Source organism: Artibeus jamaicensis, unplaced genomic scaffold (genome assembly GCF_021234435.1).
Source record: "Artibeus jamaicensis isolate MK-2021 breed Jamaican fruit bat unplaced genomic scaffold, CSHL_Jam_final contig_923, whole genome shotgun sequence".
NCBI classification, from domain to species: domain Eukaryota; kingdom Metazoa; phylum Chordata; class Mammalia; order Chiroptera; family Phyllostomidae; genus Artibeus; species Artibeus jamaicensis.
The window spans coordinates 10958048-10976055 of record NW_026522014.1 but is presented as its reverse complement, the minus strand read 5'-3'; the positions used below and the strand labels follow the sequence as shown (position 1 = coordinate 10976055).

Sequence of the window (18008 nt, the reverse complement as noted above, 5' to 3'; positions counted from 1 at the left end):
GTTTTTAAAAGCTTTTTGTCAAGATATGCATTTATTATAATGGAAAATTCCCAGGTGTACAGCTTGGTGCATATATTCAAATAACCACCATGCAAAGCAAGATATAAAATATTCCTGGCACAGTAGTAGGTTACTGGTGCCCTTTCTCAGTCATTAACTTGCCCGACCACCAGCAGTAGGGCATTCTCTTACTCTCAGTTAGTTTGGTCTGATCTTGAAATTCATATACTAACTATTCTTTTGTGCTCGGCTTCTCTTACACCATGGTTGTGAGACAATCTAGGTTTCTGCATGTAACAGGAATTTCTTCCTAGTTATTACTGTATAGTTTTTCATTGTATGAATGTGCCACAATTTCTTCATCCACTACCCGGCAATGAACATTTAAGGTTTTGCAGTTTTTGCTATTATGAATAAAGCTGCTTTGAACATTCTTATACTTGCCTTTTGTTGACCACATATAGTCCTTTGCATTGGGTATATACCTAAGTGTAATTTCTAGACACAGGTTTGATTTATGTTGAGTTTTGGTAGCTACTGCCAATTTTTTTTCAAAGTGTATCAATTTATAACCTCAGTAGCATTTATAAAAGTTTCTGTTGCTTTCTGTCCTAAATCTTGATGCCAATCTTTTGCAGTTCAGTCATTCTAGTATAGCGATAATCTCATGTGTTAGTTGCATTTTCCTGATGAGTATAGATATTGAATACTTTTCATATATGTTGTTGTTCATTCTTTGTTTTGCTATCTGGGTGCCTTTTATAAACTTCCTGTTTAAGTCTTTTGTCCATTTTTAATTTGGTTACTAGATTTGTCTTATTCATAGCATTTCTTGCTATGTTGAATGGGAGTCCTTACCAGGTTTTTCTATTGCAAACATCTTGCTGTCTGTGGCTTACTTTGTAGTCCTTTAATAGTATCTTCTGATGAAGAGAAATGCCTAATTTTAGTAAAGCCTAATTGGTAGACTGTTTTCTTTATGGTTGGTGCTTTTTGTGTTCTGTTCACTAATCTTATTCTACTTCATGATCCCAAAGACCTTTTTTTTAATTTATTTTTTTATTGATTATGCTGTTACAGTTGTTCTATTCCCCTCCTTCATTCCCCTCCACCCTACCCCCCCATCCCCACCATTACCCCCCCTTTAGTTTATGACCATGTGTCTCAAGTTCTTTAGATTCTATATTTCCCATACTATTCTTGCCCCCCCATCTATTTTCTATCTACTGTCTATGCTACTTATTTTCTGTACTTTCTCTCCCCTTCTCCTCCTCCCACTCCCCTGTTGCTAACCCTCCTTGAGATCTTCATTTCTATGTTTCCACTCCTGATCTAGCTGTCCTTTTAGTTTGCTTTTGTTTTAGGTGTGGTTGTTAATAACTGTGAGTTTGTTGTCCTTTCACTTTCATGTTTCTTTAACTTCTTTTTCTTCGATAAGTCCCTTTAACATTTCATATAATAAGGGCTTGGTGATGATGAACTCCTTGAATTTGGTCTTATCTGAGAAGCACTTTATCTGTCCTTCCATTCTAAATGAAAGTTTTGCTGGATAGAGCAATCTTGGTTGTAGGTCTTTGGACTTCATGACTTGGAATTCCTCTTTCCAGCCCCTTCTTGCCTGGAAGGTCTCTTTTGAGAAATCCGCTGACAGTCCGATGGGGAGTCTTTTGTAGGTGACTGTCCCCTTATCTCTTGCTGCTTCTAACGTTCTCTCCTTCATTTTAATCTTGGCTAATGTAATGAGATGTGCCTTGGTGTGTTCCTTCTTGGGTCCAACTTCTTTGGGACTCTCTGAGCTTCCTGGATTTCCTGGAAGTCTATTTCCTTTGCCAGATTGGGGAAATTCTCCTTTATTATTTGTTCAAATAAGTTTTTCACTGGTGGCTGTTCCTTTCCCCCTTCTGGTACCCCTATAATTTGGATGTTGGAGCGTTTAAAGATGTCCTGGAGGTTCCTAAGACTCTCCTTATTTCTTTGAATTCTTGCTTCCTGACTCTTTTCTGTTTGGCCATTATTTGCTTTCTTCTGGTCCACTCCATTGATTTGAGTCCCAGTTTCCTTTTCATCGCTATTGGTTTCCTGTGCAATTGCATTCATTTCAATTAGTTTCACCTTCATATGTTTGTCTAATTTGTGGCTATAATCAACCAGTTCTGTGAGGATCCTGATGACCAATGTTTTAAACTGTGCGTCTGAGAGTTTTGCTATTTCTTCATTGCTTAGATTTATAGGCTCTGGGGCTTTGAGATTTCTTGAGCCATTTTTGGTCTGTTTGCACCTGTTAAGTCTGAGGAGCGGAGCCTTGGACTCCCAGGTCTCTGGGTTGTGACTCTGTATGTGGAGGCAGGGTCAGAGCGGGGAAATGGCGGCCTCCTCTGTTGTTTCTTGCAGCTGGGTGAGGAGCAGAGCCTTAGGTTGTTCACCGGGGCAGAGCCACTTAGGTCGCTGGATTATGACGCTGTATGTGGAGGCGGGGTCAGAGCGGGGAAATGGCGGAGCCCTCCGCTGTTGCTTGCCTCTGGGGCTGCTGGCTCTTGTCCAATCGCCCACTCCCTCGCTTGTCTATACACACGAATGTGCCACCACAGTCAACCCGCAGCCCTGCTCCCTCGCTGTTTCCCCGCGGTCGCTGGCTGAGTTGCCCACCAGGTCCAGCCCTGCGCCTGGATTCCGCGTGCCTGAGTCTGTCTGACCGAGTTTTCCTGTGCAACCCCGCTCTGCCAGCTGCAGGTTTCTCCCCTCTTACCGGTCAGGCTGAAGAATTTGTTGTTATCAGACTTCCGAAAAGTTCAGTTTTCTGTGTTCTGGCTGTGTTTTCTGTTGCTATTATTTAGTTGTCTCTAAACTTGGTTGTGTGAGGAAGCACAGCGTCTCCACCTATGCCTCCATCTTGGCGGAAGTTCTGTCCTCCTTTTCTGGAGGTCCCAAAGACTTTTGAAATATAGTAATAAAGATAGTTGAAAAACATTAAGAAAGCAACACATGTATAGTTAATTGTTGCCTATGCAGTATTTGTCAGTCTGACGAGTAGTGTGCACGTGCTCACACATACTGCAGGGAGGGGATTTTCTTGTGCATACCACTTTAAATTTTGTTTTCCTGCTAGTTTTAAAGGCTTTTCATCATGCCTACGTGGGACTTCGATAAAAGTAAAGAGAATAATATAACACACTCCCACTACCCATCAACATTGTTCTAAGTCGATCCATCCCCTCATACATCATTTTATTTTCCCATAATTTTTTTCCTGGACAATTTTTTTAGGAAAATCTCAGACATCTTGTTATTTTCTGTAAATATTTTATAAATTTGTAACTTTAAACCTTTTCTTTGGTACAACTGCCGTTGCATTACTACATTCAACAAAATTAACATTAATTTCTTAATATGTACCACCCAGTCCACATTCAAATTTATCTGTTGCAAAGATGTGTTTTTTAGTTGATTGTTGAAATTGAAATCCTAGCAAAGTCCTTCCTTATATTATAATTGGTATTTGAGGTTCTTAAATGTCTTTCACCTGAATGGTTAATAAATTATAACTTTCTGACTTGGTAAAGCTAACACACCGTTGCCATAGGAAGTAGCGTGTAATTTCTCCTTTGTTTCTAGTCTGTGCTTTCCGTAGGTGTAGCAAACACGTGCTGCATCAAGAAAACACTTTGAAATAGACCACCCAGTGAGATTATTTTATTATCATTTATTATGTTTTCCCGAGTCAACTAATTTAGGTGAAATTTGTTTCTTTGGCAAATTTATTTTCTGAGATGTTTTAGATGGGTCCTGAGTAACATGAACAATTTTGTCAAAGTGATATCCATGTACAAACAAATAGTATTTATTTTTCTATAGCTTGGTAGTTCTTGGTTTCGAATGCTTATGTTCAAATTATATTTGACATTCAAACTAGTACAAGTTTATACTGCTGTGATGTCATCATTAAGATTGAGTGTTATCTAAAACAACAAGGATTTTTCTCCTGTTGTATCTTTATAGAACACGGACTCAATCTTTTGTGGTTTAACTCCAGTGTTTATTGTGGTTAAAACCTTCAGAATGTGTGTCCTTCTTTTGTTTATCCGGGTTAGTCATACACCTGCCACATCGTACATGAAGAAAAAGTCCATTCTCATGTCTATTATTTCTGTATCTTTTTACCAATTTTTCATTTAAACTAAAACTTCAGTTATTCTGACAGGACTGCTTAACAGATTTTTTTTTTCAATTTCATATAGAAAAATAAAAAAGTATAGTATTATTTATTTGCTTTTAAACCTATGATTTCCTTCAAATATACTTGTCTTTTAGCCTTCATATTTTATATGGTATTATAAAATATTAAGAGTTAATGACTGTAATTATAACCCTATATTAAGTCATATGAAAAGAGAAAACATGTGGTTGAGAATAATTGTTTTACAGTGGGTTACATGTGACAAATAACTGTCACATATTTTTCATATTTCAACCTCACAGTTGTGGTAAGTAGATAGGCTGGTGCTTTTATCTCTGTTTTATAGATGACTATTGCCTTCTTAGATGTTGAGATTCTTCTCCAAATTATCACCAGTTTCCAGTGCACCTACACCTAGATTTTTTCTCAAAATCCAGTTGTCATTCTATTACTATTGATGGATTTGATATGTTTTTCTTCCCGTAATGCTTAGAATTATGTTTCAGCCTCCCGTTATTTTTTTGGAATTTTCTATGTTCTAGTTTTCAGTTAATTCAGTTGTATGTTTTTCTGTTTTAATCATTGAAACTCTTTCCGAAATGTTTTCCAAACATACTTTCTGAGAACTGAGCTTCTATTATTAATACCAGCTAAGCAAATTACAAGTGAGTCACTTCAAGTAATGAGGGTTCATGTACGTATTGTGTTAGACCACAAAGAGAAAAGAAAGGTACAGAGATTCTCCAGAATCTTTCCTTGCATGCTGGTCATCAAATGTGATTTTTCTTATGTGTGTGGGTTAATATGAATGTTAGTGGCATTTTAAACAAGAGAAGTAAAGCAGCAGATAATATACTTAATTTTAACTGCATTTCATTTTTTTTTAAATTTTCTAGTGGCTTTTCATGGCCTACCACTGAAAATCAAGAAAGAACCCCACAGCCCATGTTCAGAACTCGGCTCTGCCTGCAGTCAAGAGCAGCCCTTTAAATTCAGCTATGGAGAAAAGTGCCTGTACAATGTCAGGTAAAGCAATCACGTATATACAGAGAGGATCACGCTTACAGAAACAAAAAGTCCAGAATCTAACTTAAAATCTCAGGACAAACTTTGTAAGAGTTATATCTTCGCTGTATAGCAAGCTAATTAGGTAATGTGTTTAGAAGAACTCCAGAAACCCATTTACCATTCAATCATACACCTTCTTAATGATTTTAAAGCAACAATTTTCATCCACATTATTGGTTGCCTTTCTACTGAGTGAAGCATCTGGATTTGAAAAGTGGGTCGTACTTGGCCTAAGCAGCTGTTGAAAGTTCTCATTACAATGAATGCATTATGCACTTTAGATAGAGTTTACAGGGGAAAAAAATGAAACATTTGGCATGTCTCAGCAGTACATTAGTTATCTGACAGGCTTTGTAGATGATCTATAAGATGCATTCATGGACGGTCGCAATAAAGTTAGAATTTTATAAGGCTTAGCAGAGGCTATTATCTATTAAAAAGCCAGTTATTCCTTCTGATGATAATAAAGGGTGGAGCAATAGAAGTACATCATTCATTTGTTAGAAAATTTGATAACACATATGTTCATTAAAAACCCTTCTTAGCAAATTGCATTCTGCTACTTTTCATGTTGGACTCTAATTGTATAAGGAAGAAGTTGGCTCTGTATATTGAATATTATTACTCTCAATTACAGTAGAAACTTAGTTCTTAAAAGGAGTTAGTTTGGAAGCTTAAAAAGTGATTACAGATATTTGCCGTTTTATAAGTTATGTTGATTCAAGTTCATAATACATTGTGATCCAAATGGATTTTATATTTTCTCATATTTTTACTACTTAATATAGAGTATAGGACTCAAGAAACTTAGGGCTGTGCAGTCTCTCAGCAGCTGACCAATGCTTGCATATTCTAGTACTAGGTTTTCTTGCAAACTCTCACTTGTTTTTTTATATCTACTTTTCTGGGAGGTCACCAGAGCCTTGAAATTATGGGTTCGTTCAATTAAAACTACAAAGATCTCTTGTCAAAGCTAACGATTAAAGCATACTTGGTTTAGATAAAAAAAAAATTGACCCAAGTTTCATTTTATAGTGTTTTTAGTTTTTATATTTCCTCCTTGAGAGTGTTATGTATTCACAGAATAATTATTTAACATTAAAGAAGGTTTAATCAATGAACCAAATAGATACAGCATTGTCATTGGATTTCAGCATTGATCAGCAGTGTGGCTATAAAGTAACTATTGGTGTATATGGTATAACTAATGTCCATATATTAACAGTAAAGGAATTGTCTAAATATTTTGAGATGTTTTTCTGGGGACCAATAATTCCCACAGTGATAAATGGATAAAATTCTGGATTCTCCTTCTCTATACAAATTATAAAGACAACATTTTATGGAGAAAAAAGGTATTATTTTAGAGCAGAGGATGTATTTTTTCTTTTTACATGGGAATAAATCAAATGAATAACTTCCTAGAAGTATATTCTCATTTAGAAATATTGGTAAAGAAAAGAAGTAGAACCAAACATAATGATCTTCATCAACTGTACTTTAAGGCAAGAGTAGACTTATGCAGCATATACTCCTTCACTTCTGCCTTTTTACATTGGATGTAATATAGATGGAGCAACGGAAGAAATTATTACATGAGTCAATGCAAAAAGAATTTTTCATTTTTTAAAGGAAAAAATAGATATTGATGAACTCTTTTTATTTTGTAAAGAAATACAATATTTTAACCTAGAAATGGCATTTTTATTTGTGAATTTTTAAGTAACATTTGGTTTTTGTAAAATATTTTTTAGATCACAAAGATTAGTTAGAGCACATTCTCGAAAGTTATACATAGGGAGTCACCTGAGATTCATGAAGAAGCTCACTCGTTTATTCCTCTGTGAGTGTTCACAAGTTAGTACAAGTTAGTCTATGATGATAGGATTTTGTTCTTAAGAAAATTAATTTGTACTTATGCTCCAAGAAAGTTCAAATATATCAGAGAGATATTAATCTGCCTCATTAATCTTTATTATCCTATGTGGGGAAGTTAATGCCAAGTGCCATTTATTATATATGTAAAATGAAAATACAGCAAAAGCATTGCCTTCTTAAAATTCTACCACTAATAAAGTCAAGCCAGGTATCATCTCCATCATATTATACTGATATTCTAGTTCTAAAGTCTAATGTAATATGAATTATAATATGAGAAAACTTAATGACGTAGAAAAGATTTCTGAAACTTGCTCAAGGAGACATATGAAGGATAGATGGAAGCAATGCCACCGCTTTCATAGACAGTGCTAAGTGATCCTAAGTTGTTTGTATCTTTTAAGGGGAAAAAATGGGAGGGATTTAGAGGAACAAGTATAAAGGACACAGGGTCAATAACTAAGGGGGGTGGAAATGGGAGGGAGGCGAGGTGCATGAGGCAGTGTGGTCTGGGATGGGAGAAATAAACAGAAAACTGTACTTGACAAATAACTAAATTAAAATAAAATAAAAAGAAAAGAAAAAAATATATATGTTTTATATATATGCTGTTACCAATTTACTAATTTTATTCTATTTCTCTTTAAGTGCCTGGCATTTTTGAAGATTACATGTTCTAGAATTCCAGACACCAAAGACATAAAATTCTAACTTCCTTATGACTGAAGCCTAAATTTTTTTTTTGCTTCCTTGGGTTGAAATATTCTTTTCATTGCTACAAAGAAACAAATTCTCTCTCTTTCTTGTTCCTTGGGCAGTGCCTATGATCAGAAGCCGCAAGTGGGAATGAGGCCCTCCAACCCCCCAAGCCCTCCCAGCACCCCCGTGTCCCCACTGCATCATGGGTCTCCGAACGCAACTCACACTCCGAAACCCGACCACGCCTTCCCAGCTCACCTCCCCCCATCACAGCCCATGCAAGACAGCAGATACCCCATGGACCACAGGTGTGCTGCAAATGCTGTGTTTTGTTTAAAAAAAAGTTTTACTCTTAGAAGAAAGTCTATTACCAATTCCTAAGACCTATAGTAGATTTAAGGTGAGCACATTAATTTTGCACATCTGGGCAAAATATTTTTAGAAAGAACTTGCTCTATCTGCAGTTACAAACTATGGAGAAGGTCATTTATAAATGGTCATTTTATAAACATTTAAATTTCTTGCTAAAGTGGGAAATTAATCTATATACTGACATTTGAACATTTTTCTTTCACTTTGCTTGAATTAAATTGCTTCACTTACACTTCGAATCAGATCATCCTGTTTTTTATGAGCATATGTGTGTACTTGTTCTATGAAGTTAGAAGACTAATTTTAGTAGGTGGCTTATGGAATCAGGTTTTTTACCTTAGAGTGAATGGCGTAGCTCTACACAGTTTTGCAGAATAGAACATATTTGATTAAATCCATTTTCCATCCTTTCCATGTGATGAATATTTAATGTCAGTAGATGCATGACCCCGGACATAAGAATATAAAGTTAAAAGAGATAGAAACCAAATTAGTATTACTTAGAAAGAACCAAGGCAACAGCCAGAGCATGGAGCTAGGAGGGATGCTGTGGTGAGTAATTCTTGATTCCTAGAGATGAGTAATTTACTTTTAAATAAAATATTGGGATGCTTTTAGAGGTCTTAATTATCTGACTTAACACACAGGTTGATTATATATGGCCTTCTTCCTTCCCCTCTGTCTTGTACTTACATAGAGCCAGTGGTGTGCTGGTAAATGTCGAACAGAAGGCTCTATGGGTTAGTAAGTCCAGAAGACCCGATCTGTATGCCTCTGAGGAGTCCGTGATATAAACATTCCCCCCATGGCTATGATTTCAGGCTATTAGCATGGCAGTCTTGAATGTGGAATTGGAAAGAGATGTGCAGTCACCCTAAATTCTATAGTATCTTCTACCATATAGAAAACCATATGGTAGTATTTTCTATTATATAGATACTATAGTCATAACCTCAAGAGCATAATAAATGGCATAGAATAATAATGTATAGGTATAGTATAATAATGTATGGTGTAGTATATATATAGTATAGTATATGTATAGTATAGTATATACTATATAGCATATACTATAATAAGGTATAGTATAGTAAGAGAAACCTATGAGTTTTGAGTAGTAGTAGCCTTTGTTCTTAATACAACTTTTTAAAATGACAACTTTACATAATTTACTTCTTAATGGCTGTCTTTAACAATGGACTCACAGAACTTCTGAAAATTAACCCCAAAACTAGAACAAACTGGCTCTGACAAACCATTATAAAAACAACTCAGCCAAAGGCATTGTCTCGAGCAGCAGAGGGAACCAGAAGCGGGGCCACTGGCAACTTGCTGGAGATAGGGGATAACCTACTTTTTGTAGGTTTATTTAATGCAATTTCATTAATCGCAAATTTGGTCAAATGGTTTTGGGGTGCAGGGGTAAGACGAAGGCATCCTTTCCAGCGTGGAACCTAAGCTGTATCATTTCTACCTTTGTTTCCATCACCAAGTCCTCCTTCCCTCCTCACCGATGGACTTGGGACCTTGTCCGCGTGCAGTGGTATGCACATCTGTGTAAACAGTTTCATAAACACAGATGAAAGAAATCTCATTGCAGGGTGGGCCATTGGAACACATTCACATTGTGCAGGGCTAGAAGGGGGAAAGAGTGAGAAGAAGCAAGTTTTATTTTGCCCACTTCTGGTGATTTCCCAGAGTTCTTGACACCTGAATCTCTTGCTTGCCAATGAGTGCCAGAATTCTAGATTGTAGAGTTGGCTCTTTGTGCAGAATCGTTATTTCTTCTGGAAGGTGACTGGGCAACAAGCAGCGTGCCTGCTTTTAGGTTACCTAACTTGAAATGCTGTGGCCAAATCCATTTTAGTTTCTCTACTTGAAGTCAAATATCTGAGACTGAGAACAGCCGGTCCGGAACTGTAAGAGGGAAGCTCAGGGTCTTTTCCCATTGCCTCCCCATTGTGTTTTGAGGACAGTACCAGCTGGCCATTCCCAGGAAAATCTCTGAGGCCTTATGTTTCTGAGGAGGATTTCTTGGAGGGCTCTAGCCAACAAATGACAGTCCCTCAGTTATAAATGGCAAATTTGCTCTGGGAACAGATCCTTTCCCCAAATAGCCCCCTCTGGCCTGGACACCCCACCTCACTCTGGGAAGGCGTGTGGCCAACCGGGCTGCACCCTGCCTTCCTTTCCTGAGGCTCATTCTGCTCCGCAGGCCAGCCCTTTGGCACTCGTTTCTGCACCCTTGGTAAGGGAGCCCAGTCTCTTTTTGTCAACGTTTCCCCACCCCCCCTAGGCTGTTTTTTTTTTCTTATCCAGGAGTTCATCAGCATCCTTCCCTATCAACGCTCTCCAGGAGCTTCTTGAGTCACTTTCTCTTTGCAGTAGGGCAGCAGCTCATAAGAATGGCACCAAAAACTGGTAGCTTCCTGTGAAGTGCATGTGTTTAATATCCATCGTGGTCCTCAGAAAGGACCAATTGGAATCGGGTTGATTCCTAAAAACAAACAGCTTGATTCCTTACCAAGATTTTATTGCGAGTACTATTAACCCCCTTTTAAGGCTTCACGAGTGAGCTGGTTTCTTATTTTAACTTCAAGTTAAATTTTCCGATTCGCTCCTTGACAGCTCTTAATGATAATTCCTGTTTCTTTTTTTGGCTAATGAACTATGCAAGGGAAGGGGAATGAATGCAGTGCCAGGCAGCTTCGCTGTTTTCACAGCATTGGAGTTTCTTCAGTTTATTGTCTGCAGGTGTAGGTGGAACTCCAGTAGTTTCCGGGGCAGCCAGTGAGGGTAGGGTTAAATCACTGGGTGGAGTGTTCTCAGAAAATGCTAAAGCAGCTACTTTACAGTTCTTTCGCTTTTACCTTATTTTCATTTAATGTTACCAAAATTAAATGTTAACTTTCCAAATTAACGTCTCTGGAATGCTTTTAGTGGGGTGAGGGGGTTGGGGAAGAAGGGAGTTAATAGGCTTCTATTTGCTCATAGTAATGTTGAACAGGTTATTTTTAAGCACTCCTGGGCATTTTTAGAGCACTTTTAAATCTTTAATTAATCCACATCTTTGTGGTGGGTCAATGATATTATAGATGAGAAACACAGAATGGAACGATTTGGTGATTAGCCAATCGTTACAGGGCATAACTAAGGAGGAAGGAGCAGAGGCTCACTCTCAACCTTCTGCTCAGAAGGCCTCAGACCTTCCTTGTAACCTAATAGCTCAACCTGTCCTAAATATGCAAGACGCCATGTTATTTCCTTCTGTGGAACTCTGCTGCACCTTTCATGCTTATTTTTATCAACCTAAGATTTCATATGAAGCTATTGGAAACCAATGTGTTGTATGTTACTACTGGACAGTAAAGAGATGATCTTTTAAAAACCAGCTTGGATGAGTCTCTATATTTGCTAATTTTATTTATCACTAAAATAGAATGTTATTTAGGACGTTGTTGTAGATTTAAGAGCCCTGCCCGTTCTTCTCTTGCTTCTTCAGTAACTTTTGGGTAGGGTTTTTTTGTTGTTTGTTTGTTTGTTGTAGATTAGTTTGGTGCAGAAATGAAAGATAGAGAATGTAGTCTGAGATCAGATGCTTTCATTTTTTTCTAGTATATAATTATTCAAGACCCTCTTAATATGGACATTTGGAAAATGATCCAACTGATTTTAAATTGTGCACTTTTACTGTAACATTTCCTCAAAATATTGTATCATTCTCCTAGCCCTCCTCAAAGCACACCTTTATCTTACTGTATTGTATCAAAATGATGCTGTAAGGGACTAATTGGAAGGGGATTACCTGCCACATTATGATTAAAAAGCACAGTGCTACTGACCCAGGAAGGAGAAATCTAGCCTTTGTTATAGATTTACAGTTTGAGTCAGTTGGGTTATCATATTGATTAAACAGTTAAAAATTGCACCAGTATTTCAAAGAGTATTTATTGTTTTATCTGAAATATGTTCTCTTACTTCCTAGATTTCGCCGCCAGCTTTCTGAACCCTGTAACTCCTTTCCTCCTTTGCCTACAATGCCAAGGGAAGGACGTCCCATGTACCAACGGCAGATGTCTGAGCCCAACATCCCCTTCCCACCTCAAGGCTTTAAGCAGGAGTACCATGACCCAGTGTATGAACACAGCACCATGGTTGGTGGTGCGCCCAGTCAGAGCTTCCCCCCTCCTCTGATGATTAAACAGGAACCCAGAGACTTTGCATATGATTCAGGTAGGCCCGTGTTTTAAGTTATATTTAAGAAGTCTTTTCACTGGCTTGTCACTTTGATTAGTGGTGGCATCAGACCTGGTGGCTCCTGACATTTTTGTTTTGGTAGAATCTTTCTGATATTATCCCTTCATTGAATCTTTCTGTGTATGTGAAGGGTGGGGTGTTTTGTCATGAGCTGATGGTTAAAATAGTGTCTAGATATGGAGCCAGTCCAAAGAAGGCTGCAATCTGTAATATTAGACACACTCTGAGCCCGAAAGTGTAAGTAACCTTGTCATTCTTTCCTGAATTCTGGGCTATTTTTTTCTATTTTCTACTATGGCACTATTTAATAAGTATTTACAGAAAGTAATGTTCCTTTGTCCTGGGTCACTTATTGCTTATAACTGTTTGGTTTTTTTTTCATTGTCCGTGGCAAGATTCCAAGAATCCAGAATTAAAGATTTTTACTCACTAGGAGCGGAATACAAAACTACAGATTTATGGTTTAATCATAGAGTTAAGCTTCAGTGTCACTGAAGCAGAAAGGCCTCACAGAGTAGTATATCAAGATAGAGAAGGGATTTTCCTAAAAGTAAGGAGCATTTAAATCTTTTGCAGATGTTACCACCAAATTTGACCTTCAGACCTTAGAAGAATTACTTAACTCATTTGTGCTTGTTTTCTCCTGTTATAATCTCAAAATCAGGACATCTGCTTTTCAGACATCTCAGGAAAAAAATTTTAAGAATAAAATCAAAGCTAATGCTTATACAATGGGCATCATGTATTTGCAAAATATTATTAACATGGTACCTGGGGTCAGTATATGGTTGTGGACTTGGAAATGTTTTAAAACAATGCAATTTCCTTTTGTTTGGTTGCAAAGTTGTCTATGTTCCTTATGAAGGAACTGTTACTTCCCTAGGAATAACTGCTGAGTTTTCCTATCAGTTCTTCTTGAGGAAAGAAACTCGTCTCTGGGTCTTGAGTTTCCAACCTGCTTAAATCTGCTCGCTTTGTTATAAACTGCCCTTAAAAGTGTGACAAGAGGGAGCCCAATGCTGAGAGCTCCCTCCGGCCTCTGGCCTCTGGCCGTGCTTCCTCACTGGGCAAGAAATTCAAAAGAAGAACTGCCCACTCTGCGACCCTTGAATTCTCTGCCCATCCTGCCCTGCCAGGTCCAGGTCTCTTAAGGCAGAGCACACTGCTCCTGTGTGTGTACCCCTGGACTAAGGAGGTAGCCAAGGGGTATCTGCCTTGCAGCCTTTCAAGGCCAGACAGACTCACACGGGATTCGGGCAGATGGAAGAAAATTTGTGGAGCCATCGGGATGTGTGACAGGCCTTTATTCTGGGGTGGGGCTGTCCACACACCGCTTGTGTTGCCCCACCTGTCCCTGTGGGAAAGTCCTGACTCCCTTATATACTAAGTGCACGCAAAGCTGGCAGGGTGACAATACTGACCTTCGGTTTATATGACAGCGCTTCATTCTACGCATGCGGGCCCTTTCTCAAAGCCTTGTAAACACTGCCAAGCGTTTCCGGTGAGGGAGCCCAGCTGACTTCATTTTCCCTGCAGCATGTTTGTAGGAGGATGAGGATGGAGCTTGGGGTGCAGCTCACATGTATGCTTACAGGCGAGGTCCCATGGTGTTTGATACACAATGTGGGCTTGAGGGCTAGGAAGAGAGGCAAGAAGTGGGCTGGGCTGGGATTTGAAATCTTGGAAGCCCACTCCACACCATCTTATTCCAGGGCTAATCTTAGAAATTTCTCAAGTTCTAGATTTGACCTGTTTCTTCAGGTTGTTATGGTAATGAAAAAATATATATATATTAAATGGTAGGAGAGAACATACTTTATTTTTATGTGCCCTTTTTCTTTTTTGCTCAGTCCCTCCACTCCTTTCCTTCCTTCTTCACCCTTAGCTTTCATCTTGCTATCTATAAGTCTGTCTGTATTTCGCTTGTTAGTTCAGTTTGTTCATTAAATCCCACATATGAGTGAAATCATGTGGAATTTGTCTTTCCCTGACTTTTTTTATTTCACTTAGCGTAATGTTCTCCAGGTCCACCCATACTGGTGTAAAGGGTAAAACTAACTTTTTTTTTCATAGCTGAGTAGTATTCCATTGTGTAAATGCCCCATAGTTGTTTTATCTATTCATCTACTCAGTACCTAATGTAAACCTAATGTAATTCAGTACTGCTTTCATTCATATGTAATGTGGTGTTGAGGAAGTGGGATGTTTCTTGACAAGACTCAAACCAAACAAGGAAGCAATTTAAATAACCCAGTGAGGGCAAAAATGCAAGCTGGTGCTATGAAATTTAATTGCATTCTTTGTGGGCCATAAATAATATGAACTTCAGAGTCAGAAACTCTCTGACCCCCCAAATCACAGATTTAGTCACTTAAGCCTAAAAAAGCACAGTCCATGTCTTAGCTCAGGCTATTACACTAAAATACCACTGACAGAGACCATGGACTGGACATCTGTTTCCAGCAGTTCTGCAGGCCAGTGAGTCCAAGGTCAAGGTGCTAGCAGATTCAGTTCCCGGTGAAGCCCCTCTTCCTGGCTTGCAGATGGACACTTTCTCATTGTGTCCTCACATGGAAGAGAGAGGTCTTGAGTGATTCTGGTCTCTCTCTTCTTGTAAGGACACTACTTGCACCATGGGTGTCCCACCCTCATGAGCTAATCTAACCCTAATTACTGGCAAAGGCTACACCTCAAAACACAGTCACATTAGGCAGTGTGGCTTCCACAATGAATTTTGGAGGACACAATCACACAGTCCATAACAGTCCAGTATCCTATTTTAAAGATATATAATCTCATCTCTTGTAAGTGTAACATAGTCCTTGTAAATGGCATGCACAATATTTGTTTAATATTTGAGTAGCAGTTAATTTATGTTACTTTGTACCCTCTAAAATGCATTTCAAATAGCTAAAGTTGTACAATGCCTTTGATTTATTTAAGTATTGCCAGTAGGACACAGTTCTGTTTTGATTTAATAGCTGACTAGCAAAGATGTATTTTCTGGATGTTGTCTAAAAGAACTACAGCAACAGTGTAACCAGGGCCCATGAAAAATTAATCAGTGAATATCAATGTATTTTACTGGCCACTAAATTGCTGCAACTAAGTCGACACATCTGTATATGTCATATATTGTGGTCAATAAGTACGGTCTTCAGATATTGTGCTTTGTTGTCATTGGTTCTTTCATCCTTGCTGAGAGCACATTACATGACCCTTATTGGGAATCTAACATATTTATCACTGAATCATTGATTTCTTGATTCACTTATTGATGTTGAACAAATCGCACATTAGAGAATATTTTATGTGATTAAAAACAATGTAAAAATGTTTCAAGTCGGTTTACTCAGCATCTGTGATCAAAGGCTGTCCTTTCAGGAGGCCTCTAGAACTCTTCATTGCTTAATCAGTACAACATAAATGTTGTGAAAATAAAAGAAGCTTCATAAGTGAAAAGGCTGCATGATTATACTTCTAATAAAGCCTGACATTAATTATGACATGGGAAATGGAAGGTCTATTAGTTGTAATTATAATTACAGGAATGCAATTTTAACTGCAGAATATTTAAGCTAAAAATGCAAAATATTAATAGAGTAGAAGTTTTATTCAGGAAAAAAGAGAAAAACTCAGATTAAAAGATACTGAGATACAGAGATAAATTGATATTAGGGCCAGTTGGTGAACCAGTACAATGTAATTATGATTATATTTATTAAATTCTAAATAGTTTGATTATATGTTTTATTGTTTTCCTTCCATTAATCTCTAGCCTAATCATGCTGCACAGAGCAATATACGTTTATTGTTGGTTGGCTGTTTTTTCCTGAATCCTATGTACGTGATTTTTCTTTCTTCCTTGAAGGCCAGCTGACTACTTAAAAGGGGTCGAATATGTGTTGAGCACTTCATTTGGAGTGACCTAACAGTGTCTGTTTTCATAGAATCATAGTTACGTTTCCATTTTCATGCCTGCCTATAAGTTTTTGCCAGTTCAGAATGCCCAGTGAGGCAGCTGTTCTAGATATTGATCACATTTTGTTAGAGTTGGGTTAGTTGATTGGTTGTTTTTTGTGTTTATTTTTATTCTTTTGTTAGGTTGGGGAAGTATTTGTAAAGGGTGGCACAGTGGGCAAATGAAACTGAAGTTTCATGACTTGGAGGCATCTTCTGAATTAATTAGGGTAATAACCCAAGAGCAGGGATGAAGACTGGGAAGAACTTTCAGGGACAGGGAGAAGGTCGCTGAAATGAGAAAACTGGGGGAAGTGCACAGCTTGAGCTTCCATTGTGGGGGAGGAGGAAGAAGGAGCAGGGATGGGGAAAATGGACATGTTTCCAGAAGAAAATGTTTCTGTATTTTTGAAGTGTGTTTATGAGGCCACTCCTGTTGGTACTGATGAGGAGTCCTTTTATTCTAAGGACACATACCACTTATGTGGTGGCACATGTTGTTAGCACTATTTTACACTGGGAGATTGATGCAAACTGTTGTTTCACAGAAATGCTAACTTTTAAACTCACGAACTCTTGGAGGTTACCTAGTTTATGTACCTTCTCCTTGTCCCTGTTGAACAGATACTATGTCACAGGCTCCTCCGAGTTAACTTAGCATCGGTTGCACAGCCATGGAACAGCCCAACCCAGAACCACAGTTTTCTTATTCTTAGTTTAGTGTGCTGTTCACCATCTCTCTTTCTGTGTAATTGGCCAAAATAAAGCACTTTAATCCATAATCAGTTACATATGTTATTGATCCTTTTCTCTAATTTTTGGATCAAATATTTTTCTGTGGTTTTGAAAAGCTCTACATTATCCAGGGCAATTAAAAGTATCTGTAGCATGACCAATGGTACCCTTCTCCTAGTCTGCATGTGCGTTTCACATTCCATAGCACTCACAGACATCAAATGATGTTTAGACTTAAAATACATTATATATATTTTAAAATATATACACCATATACAAGAGTTGAGATTATCTTCTGGAGAATGCTGAATAATTAGAAGGAAAAATGGCAAATTAATGGCCCATCCCGATCTTACCTTCTGTGATTAAATAAACTTCGAGTTTGTCAGAGTCTTCTTATTGGATTTCACTATTTGTGAAAACCTTGGATATGGCTTGATGGCTTAAAATTTAAATGGAACAGTCATCTTCAAACTTTCATCAGTGGATCCATTTTTCACCGGAAAGAGCGGCTACAATATATATATATATATAAGAGAAGTTTACATTAGGAAAAATAAGATGAGGTTTTTCTATGCTCCATTCTTATTTTATTTTACTTTTTAAATAATATTTTATTTATTTATGTTTAGAGAGGGGAAAGGAGGGGGAAAGAGAAGGAGAGAAATATCAGTGTGTGGTTGCCTCTCACATACTCCCTACTGGGGACCTGGCCCACAACCCAGGCATGTGCCCTGACTGGGAATCGAACTGGTGACCTTGTGGTTTGCAGGCCTCAGCTCAGTCCACTGAGCCACAGCAGCCAGGGCTTTATCCTCCATTTTTAAATTCATTTATTTTTCACCCATGCCACCCCTCCCATGTT

The 18008-nt window shown here is 38.0% G+C and overlaps 1 protein-coding gene across 4 annotated transcripts in view; it reads left to right on the top strand.

Annotated features, from left to right (window-relative positions):
* The window catches only part of ETV1 (ETS variant transcription factor 1), a 97957-nt gene that overhangs the window by 47012 nt on the left and 32937 nt on the right, over positions 1-18008 (top strand). For all 4 annotated transcript variants that reach the window (XM_053655088.1, XM_053655089.1, XM_053655087.1 and 1 more), the window contains 3 exons: positions 5071-5200; positions 7939-8127; positions 12177-12424. In XM_053655088.1, coding sequence (XP_053511063.1) covers positions 5071-5200; positions 7939-8127; positions 12177-12424 — 567 coding nt within the window. The remainder of the gene's footprint in view (positions 1-5070; positions 5201-7938; positions 8128-12176; positions 12425-18008) is intronic.